General features: G+C 37.9%; 1 protein-coding gene across 3 annotated transcripts in view; it reads left to right on the top strand.

Moving 5' to 3' along the window:
* LOC123508750 (protein obstructor-E-like) overlaps positions 1–9,540 on the top strand; it is a 14,010-nt gene extending 4,470 nt beyond the window's left edge. Inside the window, exons 2-5 of one of the 3 annotated variants that reach the window (XM_045262632.1) lie at positions 1–217; positions 3,212–3,424; positions 3,672–3,888; positions 9,105–9,540. The exon at positions 1–217 is cut by the window's left edge and continues 25 nt beyond it. In XM_045262632.1, coding sequence (XP_045118567.1) covers positions 214–217; positions 3,212–3,424; positions 3,672–3,888; positions 9,105–9,219 — 549 coding nt within the window. In that variant the 5' untranslated portion in view covers positions 1–213 and the 3' untranslated portion in view covers positions 9,220–9,540. Of the gene's footprint in view, positions 218–3,211; positions 3,425–3,671; positions 3,889–4,766; positions 5,029–6,289; positions 6,809–9,104 lie in introns of those variants that run through there. The other 2 variants (XM_045262633.1, XM_045262634.1) reach the window with 2 other exon arrangements.
* The last annotated feature ends 4,680 nt before the right edge of the window (positions 9,541–14,220 follow it).

The following is a 14,220-nucleotide window of genomic DNA, read 5'->3' as shown; positions in this document are numbered from 1 at the left end:
GTCCATCCAAGGAGGAAGGCTGACTTCTTCTGCGAAGAAGATGGCCTGTACGCTGACTTTGAACAGTGTGACTTGTATTGGGAGTGCATTGGTGGCGTGTCCCAATCCCACCTCTGCGATGACGGTCTCGTATTTGACACACTGAAGGCCAAAGCAGGACACGTAGACCCCTGCGATACCCCTCTTGTCGTCGACTGCAGGGACAGGCCACTTATGCGTAAGTATTGTCCATTTTACATAGATATCTAATGTAATTTTCATTAAATTAATTCCTTCATTCCTATGCCTTCATCTACGGTAATATATCAAGCAGCCATTTACCATTACATACATTTCGAGGAAAGACACAAAAATATCCTAATTTTGCATGTATGTTAGCAGGGACGAGAAAACAAATTACACAGCTTAGAGTTTATCTGCCTCTTCATCTTACTCCAAAACTTACGTGATTTTCCTAGCGCATATATATATATATATATATATATATATATATATATATATATATATATATATATATATATATATATATATATATATATATATATATATATATATATATATATCGGTCACTTTTCACACCTGCATTTCGAACAATAGAAACAGTCCATTGCGACCAGAGCCAACCATTGTCTTAGATTTTACGAGTGAGAGGATGAGGATAAAGGAAAAATTCTCGAGAAAAAAGTTCCATACGTAGCACACACCTAATCTTTTTTTTTTTTCTTATTTACACCATGTGGGCTTTTCACGGGAATTTGTGGGCTAAAGGGGATACTTTTTGTGGTACCTCCTATCTTAAAGCCCACCCGCTAGGAAACCCTTGCCCCGAGTGAGGAGGCCCAACCTACACTCGGGCCGTGGATAGGATTCAAACCCGTGCGCTTGGAGACCCCTCGGATCCCAAAGCGCGCATGATTCCACTGTACCACGGCGGCCATAATAATAACCATTAAGAAATTATAGTAAAAGGATATATAATTGAATATTAAAGCTAATAAGTAGCCCAACTCAGGTGCTTAACTTCTTGCATATCATTCCGGCCGCTTCTAACAAACAAAGAGGTGGTGCAAAAAATAAGTGAAAATATAATTGAAAAAAAGACATACAATAAAAGGTCCAACTTACATAATTCCTCGCATAACTCGCCGGTCGTCTCTTGGAGAACTCTTACCTGCAGAGATCAGATAAAATAGATTGATAAGAGAGACTAACTAATTAGTTGACTGACTGATTGATGGGACAATAGTTATTAATTCAAAAGAGAAAATATTACAGCTGTGAATATCTTAATATCAGAATAATTCAGGTCATGTTACTTAAAATGATAAAATAAGAAACTCATAAGATTCATAAATATATGGCAAACTGTAAAGGTTAGAGAAACAACACCTAACTGGTGAAGTAAGGAACGAGCTGTCTGGAGCACGGGCAAGTATGAAAACAAGTAGAGGTCAAGATATACAAGCAAGAAGTTACAGGGTAAGCTATGGGGGGGAAAAAAATTGGGCGTGGGGGAACCTACTGAATGGTAAAAATAACATGCAGGGAAGGTACAAGATTAACAGAACAGGTATGAGGATGACATGTGTATCTAATAAGGTCACTGAACAGGTGTGTAAATAGGTAAGGGGGGTAACACACTGATCACAAAACACGCATGGGCCTAGATGCAGGAACTGAAAATATATTAAGGCAAAAGACAAAAAATAATCATGTGTAAGAACAACCTTGAAGAAAAAACACGTGTGATATACATATAAGGCGAGTGGTTAGGTGTAAAAAGCAGGTGTATAATCTTACCTTTACTATTTGTCCAGGAGAATCTGTGTCCCCTTATCGAAGTCTGCATTACGCGACATGCATGACATACGCAAACCACACGCAAGTCACACAATACTAATAACATCCAACTTAGTACTTATGTTTTCATCATTGTATTGCTGTTTTCACTAATTTTTCATCAACATTTTCTTTACTAACTTAATATTCGTCGAATTTGGCATTATGTAATTTATTTTCTTTATTTTCTTGCATCCAACATTCTTTTTTATTTATTTCTTAACTAATCACTTTTTTCTTATATTTGTTAACTTTCTCTTTCAGTATTTTTTGTCTATTCATACTATTTTCCTTTGTTTCTGCCTGTTTGCCATCACACACGATGTATTTTCTTTTCTATTTACCTCTTCAGCATTTGCTATTCATTCCAGTTCCGTTTTGTGGGTTATAAATTCATAGATAATTTTTTTTTTTTTTTCGTCCTTTATAACAACCTTTTACTTGCGTCACTTTATCCCTTCTGAAAAAGTAAAGAAAAATGAATGAACATAAGTTAATTGATAAAACTAAAAAAAAAAAAAAAAAATATATATATATATATATATATATATATATATATATATATATATATATATATATATCTTCAAAATGCAATAAACAGGTAACCAACAACTTTCCTTTCCAGTTATAACCAGTATTAATCTCTCTCTCTCTCTCTCTCTCTCTCTCTCTCTCTCTCTCTCTCTCTCTCTCTCTCTCTCTCTCTCTCTCTCTCTCTCTCTCTCTCGTCCTTGATCGCCTCCATTGTTTCTTTCGCCGCCACCTATGATGCCTGTATGGTCAAGATCCTTATTCCTACCGATGCATTTCATGTTAACCTTGAACGTGTTTTTTGTACTACCTTCATCCCCCTCTCTTATTTCTTGTCTTGACTTTGTACCTTCATCCTTTTTACATTTCCTTTGGGCATAATTCTCTCTCTCTCCTTAAAGTTTTCCCCACCTCTCTTCTTCCTTCTTCGTTCCCCCTCTATCTCCCACTCCTTCATATTCAGGCCCCCAGTCCCCTTCCTAACACGTGAACACTCAAGGCCCACAAGACAAGCTCCCACACCTTTACTCTTTCCTTTCCCGTGTACAGCCTCCACCACACCCAGATTTCCTTCCCTCATAAACTTTTACTCCGCCAACCTCACAGCGTCTCCCTTACCCAACGATCAGTTCCCGATAAGAATTCACCATCGCCCACGCCATCACATCTCCCAACATCATCCTGTCCTTGTGAAGCAGTTGCCAACATAATGTTACGTCACACCCTCTCAAGCTCCCTCCATCATATAAAATGTAATTCTTTTTACACATTGACATTCAAGCATGACCACCAGCCTCGCACCATCTTTGCATATTAACAATTATTACATCTTCGCCTACAGAACAACCGACATATCCTAGCGAATTCTGTGTGAGAAGGCACGGCGTTTTTGCTGACCCTAACGAAGCCATCTGCAATCGCTTCCACACCTGCAAGGACGGCTTCCAGGAAGGCTTCACTGACTGCACAGCTGGCCTCCACTTTGACCCTAAGACGGGTATCTGCACCTGGCCCGAGGCTGCTGGAAGGACGGGCTGCGCCGAGAACCCACAATGTGAGTGAATTCGCATGGCAGAGAGAGAGAGACACGTAGTCATTAAGCAGAGTGAATGAATGAGTTATTCAATCAACGTAAAGTTACTTGAAAATGCCAAAATAATGTTTTATATCATTTTATCTAGCCTCGTTATGCTATTGCTCAGATTCCCTTCCTTTTTATTTAATCCCAACCATTAAGACAATCACAGTTAGCAGATATGCCCTTTCCTTTCACCCACCTCTCTCGTCCCTTCACTTCACAGCTTGTCTGAAGAATGGTAACTTCTGCTGCGACGGCCGGCAAGTGTTCACCGCTGAAGGCTTAGCCGTGCCTCACCCGTCCTACGTCAACCTTGATGACTGTCAGAAGTTCTACGTGTGTCTCAACAATCTAGTCCCTCAAGAGTCTTCCTGTCCTCTCGGCCAGGTGTTCAACGACAAGACATCCCTTTGTGACTACCCAGAGAACGTGCCCGAGTGGTAAGTGTGTGTGTGTGTGTGTGTGTGTGTGTGTGTGTGTGTGTGTGTGTGTGTGTGTGTGTGTGTGCGCGCGCGCGATTGCTTTATATCTAATACACATTTACCATACATTTATTTATTTACTACTTAGCAATGTGCCTCATCTTACATACAGTTTCTTCGACATCTCTGCGTCCGTCGTCCTCCGCTTTACCGCATTAACGAGTTCAGATATTCATGTTCTTTGTCTTCACTTTTCTCTCCACCAGCATTTCAGAATGTCCAGACAACGGTCGATCCTAGGAACTCACCCTTATATGAACTTGTTAACCCATTGTTCACTCTTCCTTTCGGTAACGAAAATACACGTGTACTTCTAAGGACATTTATTCTCGTCTGATATTAATTTTTCGCTAAGTAAAAGTGTACAGCTTTCTCTCCTTCCATTGCACTGCTTTGGTCTTCTTTTCTACCTCGTCCCTTATTCAGCGCCTCTGGGTTTGCTTTTAATCTCCCTCTTTCTGGCTACTTCTTCCTTTCCCTTCCCCAAATTTTTACATTTCCCTATTTGTCTATCAAGTTTTATGCGTCAACATTCTCTTATACTCATTTTGTCTTCTTAGTTTAGTTTCTTCTACATAATTCCATTTCCTCCTTCTCTGCATCAGTTCTTCCCTATCCCAGTTTTCCTCTTAAGGTATTATTTCTTCACGGTTTCCACCTTCCCTCTTTTCTTTCCTTTCTTTCAAACCCCTCTGCCTCTTCTTCTCCTCTTCGCCGTATACACAATCCTGCTTTTTTTCTTTTCTTTTCTTTTTTTTTTTTTTTTGTGTGTGTGTGTTTCCCCTCCTACTCTTCTTTCTCCTCCGCCTCCTGCTCACCGCCAGTTTGTTTTGCAGCCACGGCTGGTACAGAGATCATCCGGCCTTCAGAGATTATTACTACGACGAGCCAGCACAGAACACGGACGTTGGTAACCAGGACACCGTCGTATAGAGACGCCAAAACCCACACCCACACAAGCCACGGCAGGACCAGTGACTACTGCGAACACTGTTATCAATAGTGAAGAAAGTCTGCATTCTCTCTCTCTCTCTCTCTCTCTCTCTCTCTCTCTCTCTCTCTCTCTCTCTCTCTCTCTCTCTCTCTCTGACAAGTAGACATAACAACTGGCGGTATCCAGGTCGTTAGTGTGTACATGAGTGAGCATTTAACACACACACACACACACACACACACACACACACACACACACACACACACACACACACGCCCGGTAGCTCTGTGGTTAGAGCGCTGGCTTCACAAGCCAGAGGACCGGGGTTCGATTCCCCTGCCGGGTGGAGATATTTGGGTGTGTCTCCTTTCACGTGTAGCCCCTGTTCACCTAGCAGTGAGTAGGTACGGGATTTAAATCGAGGAGTTGTGACCTTGTTGTCCCGGTGTGTGGTGTGTGCCTGGTCTCAGGCCTAGCCCAAGATCGGAAATAATGAGCTCTGAGCTCGTTCCGTAGGGTAACGTCTGGCTGTCTCGTCAGAGACTGCAGCAGATCAAACAGTGAAACACACACACACACACACACACACACACACACACACACACAATGACAATGCACGTTCGTTTTGCAGCATGTTAACTTTACAGTTTCTCTTTCCAGGCATGAGTAGTTATCACTTCCTTTCCAGATTTTATTAACATTTCATTGTTAAATGTGAGAAAGCATGCCAATCTTTTTTTTTTCTTCTTTTTCTGTTTTTCTATGTCTTCCTGATGTGTGGGCAATACTCTAATATCTTTTCCAGGCATGTCAACCAGATCCCTGTCATCCCTCATATGAGACTGTTATTTACTTCGTTATCTTAAGTTCCTTTTGAATCTTTCCATTTTTCTTACTTTTCTGAATGATTGATTTGATTTCTTCCATATACTGTTCCTCATTACTCTGTTAACAAAACTAAATCAACACACAAGTAATAGCAGATATTTTACTACTTTTTTTTTACTCTGTCATCGTATATTTTTATCATTGAATTATCTTGTTCTTAGCCCGCTTCACACTTCCCACCCCATAAATCCGTCGACGAAAAAAATAATCACAGCTGCAAAACAGCCCTCCGTGATACGCGACCGCTGTTGCCACTTATACTCACACAGCGGCAGCAATGCTCTCGTCTCCCGGAGAGCTATTTGCCAGCTGCGATCAATGGCGTCACTGGTGATACACTTACTTCCCAGAGGGAGGCTAGAGCTCCAGAACGGGCATTGTGAAGCCAGGCCGACACACACTATTACTTGAGGATGGGCATAAAGGAAAGACACCAATGACACTGACACTCTTCTTAGTCTGTATAGTGAATGTACCTCCTCCCTCATCCCATTCCTACTACAGCACGTCAACCCTTATCCCCCTTGTGTCTTGCAGCCAGGACTTCTACGCCAACCACCCTCTATCTGATGTCCTCAACAACCAAGAACTCCAAGGCAGTATCAGGGAATTCATTGATCGTCGGGCCAACTAATATATCACTCATTTCATCTCGCTCAGCCTCTCTTTCTGTGCGTGTTTGATTAATTGCCTGCCATCTTTCAAATCTGTCTGTCTGCACACCAGTTTGTAAATGCATGCATTTCAAGATCCAGCTTTTTTTTTTTAACTACTCATTACCACACGCTTCTTCCATTGTTTATTGTTTGATAATAATTTCTTCTTGTCTTCACCTAAATTACCATTCTCTATTCCTTCTGTCCTTGGCATACAAAGTTTAATGCCCAGGTTCTGCTCATGTCACATAGATAATAGTCGTATTTTTCCTTTTTGTCATTATTTTGTAAAATAGCGAATGTGATCCCTACACGTTCCGTTTTGTATCTACAATTGAAAGACAATTTACATGTAGCTCTTGCAGCTCTATTTTTATGTGTTGTAAAGATTAAGACAATATTCAAGTTCGTATTTCTAACCCTCCATCCTACTACCATGCCCGCGACTCTCTCTCTCTCTCTCTCTCTCTCTCTCTCTCTCTCTCTCTCTCTCTCTCTCTCTCTCTCTCTCTAATCTATCAATCACTTCACCAAGTTATCCATGAGAGGTGCTACCGAAAAGTTTTAAGTATTTCAAAGTGGATACAGGTCAAATCCACGTTCGATTTCAGCTCACTAGGTGGAATACACTTAACGTCTGGCAAGACAGAATAACAGCTGCCGTTTGCGTGTAGTCGCTGAGCAAACGCCGATTTTGAGATGGTTTGAAGAATGCATAAATAGAGCAACGGTTGACGCAATGACCCTCTTCCAAACCATTACCTTAAAAAAAATATCTGCTCCACTACGCTTGGCGACCGATAATCAAAGTACTTACAAACCTAGTTATAAGTCAATCATTTAAATGTTCAGTAGCCCTCCACGCGATACAGGACCAAACAATTTAAAAATTCATAGAGCCTCTCACATAATGAATAATATACAACAAGTGTTTCTTCAAGACAAAAAAAAAAAAAAGTAGCTTAGGAAACTATTCACAGACCATTTGGTGGCATTGTTGCTCTAAGACAGTTATTTTTTAAATGGATGTTGAAAAATACAATAAAAATAACGGTCATCAAAATTGATGAGCGTTCTCAACGACCATCACCGAACATACCACCACAAAATATTGATGAAGTGCGCTGCCTCTCCCAACTGGTCGCACACGAGTTATCCATGCTGACTGTGATATCTTTAAAATGTCGTATGCTCTGGAGCGTTAGACGCATTTCATTGACAAAACATCAACACCTTGTTACAGAATATGCCTAAATTGATGACTGACAGACACGGGTCACCTCATACTGCATCTCCCAATGGGTATCAGAGATCAAATCAGAAATTACCTCCATCTCATTATTAGTAATGATTCACGGGTTCATGGCTCTAAACCTGAGTTGAAGCAACAGTGGATTTGCTGACAATCTCTTCACCCACCAAGTTCGGAAAATGCGTCAGTTCACAGTGTGATGTCTATGTTAGATGCTTCTTTCGTTATTACAGAAAATATCTTCAAAGAATTTGTCTCTTGCTCAAACTATACACGGAAAAGTATTAATGTGTATTTCTGAATCGTGAGCATATGCTGCAAATCTCTCCAGTTGTAGAAGAACAAAAAATGGATATTCAATCATGAAATATTGTCCATCTCCATATACATATATATATATAATAAGCGATAGTCTCCTGTTTCCGAAACTAAGGTAATCATTTCCCATCCATCCTATTCAACTGGCCATGTTCCTACTACTTCCTCCATCCTCCCAAAGCTGAAATTCTGGTTAGAGGGAGGTCGTTTTGACACGATTAAGGAGAGCCAGTAAGAACTGCAACACACTAACTCGGAGACTTCCAGGTATGTATGGAATCGTGGAAGACAAAAATTAAATGCCTGAGAGCACCACATGCAAAACCCGGTAGCCTACTTTCAAAGCGACTGTGGAAACTGGCAGGCATAGAATGAGAACCTCCTATCACGCTGAAATCTGTGCAATTCTGAGCATCACCTCGCACGTGGTTATCATATTAATTCAAAGTTTCGTCTAACACTATGTACTTAGTAGTAGTAGTAGTAGTAGTAGCAGTAGCAGTAGCAGCAGCAGCAGCAGCAGCAGCAGCAGCAGTAACGGTTGTTGTTGTATATGGGAAAGAGCCTGCTGACCTTCTCTTGACGTAGAAATATCCATTTCAAAGTCTTGTTTTCTTGGCGAGGCAAACTAATCACTCCTCATGTTACTCCTTACTAAACAGTCATTTCCTTGGTTCGTTGCCTATTTACAGAAATCCCCTCATGAGTGGCTCCCTTATTTTTTATTTGTTAATTCCTTGGTTTTATGAGTTACTCCATTTTTTATTTGTTACCCTAGTTTTTCCCATGACTTGTCTTTTTTTTTTTCAAGTGACTTGCCTGTTTTCATTTTCTATATTTTTCTCGTTTTCTGTCAGCAAAAAGAAACATCGCTATTTAATTTAATTTACTGATCCAACATTGTAACCTTTCTCCCCTCAGAGCAGCAACATTATAATCGCACTATAAATACCCTCTTATGCATACTGTTACCTCGGCATGAGCTTTAAGAAAATCCACTAATACTGATCGACTGACGGAGAGTCTCAGATGTTTTACGCTCTTTTCTGTCTGCAGTGAATATGACCTTTTATCATCCTTCGCCTCATGACACACGCCAACCTCCGTTTCCTTTCCTGTGTTACAGTAAGGACTTCTACCTCAACAACCCACTCTTCGATGTTCTCTACGACGACGCAGACGGTGACGGTATCCGAGATTTCGGTGACCGTCGAGACTTCACTCAAACTTCCATCAACTAACGTGTCCCTCCCTCTGTCTCTCTATCTGCTCCTAATTTGTTAAATGTCCGCCTTTATAGTTCTTCATCGCACACCAAGTTGTGTGATGATTTCGGTTTAAATACTTTAGTTTGTGTTCACGTGTATTCACCATGAATATGCTCCTTCCTTACTTTTACTTATGAGTTTCCAATTACATACTATCATTTTTTTTCTTCAGTTTCACATACTGTTTTCCTTCTCTTTCTTTTCACTTGCAAGATTTCATGCTTACGTGTTTTCGCTTGGCATATATGTAATAATTGTTGTTGTTGTTTTGTAACACTAAATGTATTTCATACACGCTCTCTTTTGTATTTTCCTATACTGAAAGACACCTCTATCTCCTCCAGATAAATAATTACATTCCTTGATTTATTTATTTATTTATTCATTTATTTATTTATTTATTTATTTATTTTATTTTATTTTATTTATCTATTCTTTTTTGCAGATATTTTTCAATTTGTATTTCTTCATGCTTGGTGGTCCCCACAACATCAAGAAGTACAAACTAGAAATATGAAAAAAATATTTTCATTTCAGAGAGAGAGAGAGAGAGAGAGAGAGAGAACATTGAACTCACTCTCTCTCTCTCTCTCTCTCTCTCTCTCTCTCTCTCTCTCTCTCTCTCTCTCTCTATATATATATATATATATATATATATATATATATATATATATATATATATATATATATATATATATATATATATATACAGTGAGAATCGGAAAATTAAGCTCATTCTACGGCCTTCACTAACTGAACCACCACCACTGGATTGGTATGCTCAGACCTAATTACAATCTCCTACAGATATACAATTTGTTTCTCAATGACTAAACACCAGGAAGACGTCACAGTGACAGGTCGTGAATGCTAAGCAATGAGGGCAAGCTCGCGTGTGTGAGGCAGCCTTTACCTAGTGGCAGGAAGACATTACAATCGTGCTTGAAGGTCGTGCGGCTTCTTTAATAGTCAAGTGTTGGGAGTTTCCTCACCCAAACAATTTAAGCTGAGTTTTTCAAGGCTAGCTGGCAAATGTGTAGTTAGAGACATCCTGTGCTGTAAATCCTCTAAGTTTACGAAGTTAAGTGAAGAAAAATATAACATGTGAATGTTATTACTATCTATCATTATTATTATTATTATTATTATTATTATTATTATTATTATTATTATTATTATTTTCATTATCATTATTATTATCATTATCATCATTATTATTACTACTACTACTACTACTACTACTACTACTACTACTACTACTACTACTACTATTATCATAATCATCTAAACAACAACAATAACAAGAACAATGCCGACGACGACGACTTATCAACAGTGTATTTCCATAAAAGTAGTGACCCACACAAGGAGATTACGCTGCACTGAGAACCCCCGAGGATGCAGAGGTAGAATTTTGGCTCCATCTGAGCTTTTACTCCCTAATACATAAAGATACAGTTACGCACGTATACACACACACACACACACACACACACACACACACACACACACACACACACACACACACACACCTCGTGTGATGCACACCAATGAGGTGGTAACCCGCTAACTTGTCTTTCAACAGAATTATGGTACATCATATTTTGTCGTTTTCTATCTTCCAGCTGCAATATAAATATTATTATTATTATTATTAGTAGTAGTAGTAGTAGTAGTAGTAGTAGTAGTAGTAGTAGTAGTAGTAGTAGTAGTAGTAGTAGCAGTAGTAGCAGTAGTAGTAGTACCAGTAGTAGTGGTAGTAGTAGTAGTAGTAGAAGTGGTGGTGGTGGTGATGGCGGTGTTGGTGGTTATAGCAGCAGCAGCAGCAGCAGCAGCGTAGTAGAAATATTATTACAGTCGTTCTAGTTCCTTCGTAGTCTCCCGCATCAACTACGTCCTGATTTGTAATGTCTTACAGAATAACAAATAAATACCACAAACTATTCATATAAACTTTCAGCCTCATCCAATCCACTTATACAAACCATCAGTGGAAGAATACCTCACCCACAAGAATTATTCAGTGGACTCAAGACACTAAGCTGATACGCCCAGGATGACGTTATATAATACCAAGATACAAAAAATTATATGTTCAGCTTCCATGACTCGTCTTCTAAAATCTCCACAGGCAAACCCCTATTGTGATTACCACACTAGAACTACGAAAAGGAATCAATAAGAAATACTTTAAGCATCTACCTCTTGCATTGCTGAATTGTAACCTTGTATAAAACATGAAACAAGTAGACACGTTTTGTGGTGTCATGATGATTCTATATAGCATCATTTCTTTTTTTTTTCACATCAGTACATAGTTCCTTGATTCATTTATACACTTCCTCGATCCTCGTCCAGCGCTTATATCCAGCAATGCAACTTGAAAGAGAGAGAGAGAGAGAGAGATACTGATACTGATACTGATACATTTATTGGGCCTTTATGGGTACATTAAAATCAGTATGGTACAAAATGTGAAGAATTCCCTCGGTCTGTTGAGCATAAGCTCTTTTACAGACCTATTTGAAATTTATGTTAGGCCGACGCGGTTAGTTGTGGAGGCCTAATTACTATACATATATTTACAAACAAGTAAATTAAAGATTTCCTAACTAAATTCCACTTCTACAACCAAATATACATCTACATAACACATATGTAATAAATGCAGTAATAAATACAGTAGTGGATGATAATGACAAATAGAATAATAGTAATAGAAACAATAGATAATGATAAATGATAAATAATAGTAAAGAAAAATAAATATAATAACATAGCAATGATATTAAAATAATAATAATATAATAATATAACAATTATAATAATAATAGTAAACGTACAATAATAAAACAATTTACATTAAAACATTATTAATAATGATACATTAATAAATAAAATAATAATGAAAATTATACAAATAATAACAATCACATTACAATAATAATAAAAATATAATACTATAATGATAATAGTACTATAATAATAATAATAATAATAATAATAATAATAATAATAATAATAATAATAATAATATATAATAATAATAATAAATAATAAATGATAATAGTAAATGTACTATAATAATAAAACAATTTACAATAAAACAATAATAAATAATACAGTAATAAATAATAAAATACTAATAATAATGAGAAATTATATAAAATTAACAATCACATATTACAATAATAATAATAACAATATAATACTATGATAATAATGATACTATAATAATGATAATAAAATAATAATAATAATAATAATAATAATAATAATGATAATAATAATGATAATAATAATAATAATTATAATGATAATAATAATAATAATAATAATAATAATAATAATAATAATAATAATAATAATTGTTATGATAATAATAATAATACAGAGCAATAAATAAAAGTCCCTAATATTTACTAAGGAAAAATTGTTTTATCTTGTTCTTAAAAATTTGAGGTGATTTGATATTTCTAAGTTGTTCTGGTAGCTGGTTCCACTCTTTGACACCTCTGGTTGTGACATATTGCTGTGCGTGGGATGTTCGACACAGCAGGAGCTTTAAATCATATGGTCTGCGGGTATTAGGGTTGTTAGACATGAAGTGGAATGTGTCGTCTGACTGTCGTGAATATAGTGACTTGTGAACAAAGATGTTAGTCTGGAGAGATATTATGTCGCTTAGTTTTAGTAATCTAAGGTCATTAAATAATGGGCCAGTATGGGCTGAACGATGACTAAATGACATGACTCGCAGTAGCTTCTTTTGTGCGACAAAAATATTGTCTATGATGGTACTGCCTGCTCCCCCCCAAATGGCACAACAATACGAAAAATTTGTGTACCCTAATGATATATATATTTGTCTTAAACAATGAAGAGAAAGATTATTTCTTATCTTGTATATAATTCCAGTTAGTTTATTAGTTTTAACAATAAGCTCATTAATTTGTGATCTCCATTTTAGCTTTTGATCTATCATTATGCCCAGAAATCTACATTCTGACACTTGGTTTAATAACTTGTTGTTAATATAAACATTAATATTGACTGTATTCGTCATGAGTGAGAGAGAGAGAGAGAGAGAGAGAGAGAGAGAGAGAGAGAGAGATTCTACAAATTGAAGGACATAAGACAACTTTACTTTAGCGCCCCTTCAAACGTGCCTACAGTTTTCTCTAGTAACATCTAAAAGTATGCGAAAGATGATTTACGCGTCCCCGCCTCTCAGGAGCAAGACATTAACACATTCTAGTTAAAAGAAAACACTTCAGGGGGAAAAAGTAAAGAGAAAACAAGATATTGAGTATTGAATTGGAGTCGATATAAATATCTGAAAAATCTTAATCAAGAAAGAATAGAACAACTTGCCATATAAGAACCGCAATGACCGTTTTTGTATTTTTTCCCTCATTGACCAAATTTAATTCTTTTTCGTTCTTGAAATTCTCTCTCTCTCTCTCTCTCTCTCTCTCTCTCTCTCTCTCTCTCTCTCTCTCTCTCTCTCTCATTTGACACAGTTTCTTGTCCTAGTCACAAAAACAAAAGAGTAACCAGTCTGTGTCGGGGGCCACTTGCTGAAGGTGTTGACAAGGAAGAGGGAGCCTTGCTGGGAAGAGAGGGAGAGGAGGAGAGAAGGAGAGAAGGGGATCAAGGAAGGAAGGCAGAATTTATGGAGAGAAGAGTCATGGAACAGGAAGATGGATGGAGGGAGGGGTCGGGGAATGAAGAATAACGGGAGGAAAAGACCTGAAAGGCGGTGAGGCGAAGGGCTCGATAAGCACTGAGAGAGAGAGAGAGAGAGAGAGAGAGAGAGAGAGAGAGAGAGAGAGAGAGAGAGAGAGAGAGAGAGTGAAAGGTTGGTGGGAGAGTGAAGGGGAACGAGAGGGAGAACATCAAGAGAAGTGGGGGGAAGTAGCAATGAAGGGAGGGGAGAAGGAGTCTAATGATTCTGGCAATGACCTGACCTTA

The sequence above is a fragment of the Portunus trituberculatus genome, chromosome 25 (genome assembly GCF_017591435.1).
Source record: "Portunus trituberculatus isolate SZX2019 chromosome 25, ASM1759143v1, whole genome shotgun sequence".
Taxonomy (NCBI): domain Eukaryota; kingdom Metazoa; phylum Arthropoda; class Malacostraca; order Decapoda; family Portunidae; genus Portunus; species Portunus trituberculatus.
This window is presented reverse-complemented; position numbering and strand designations above follow the sequence as displayed.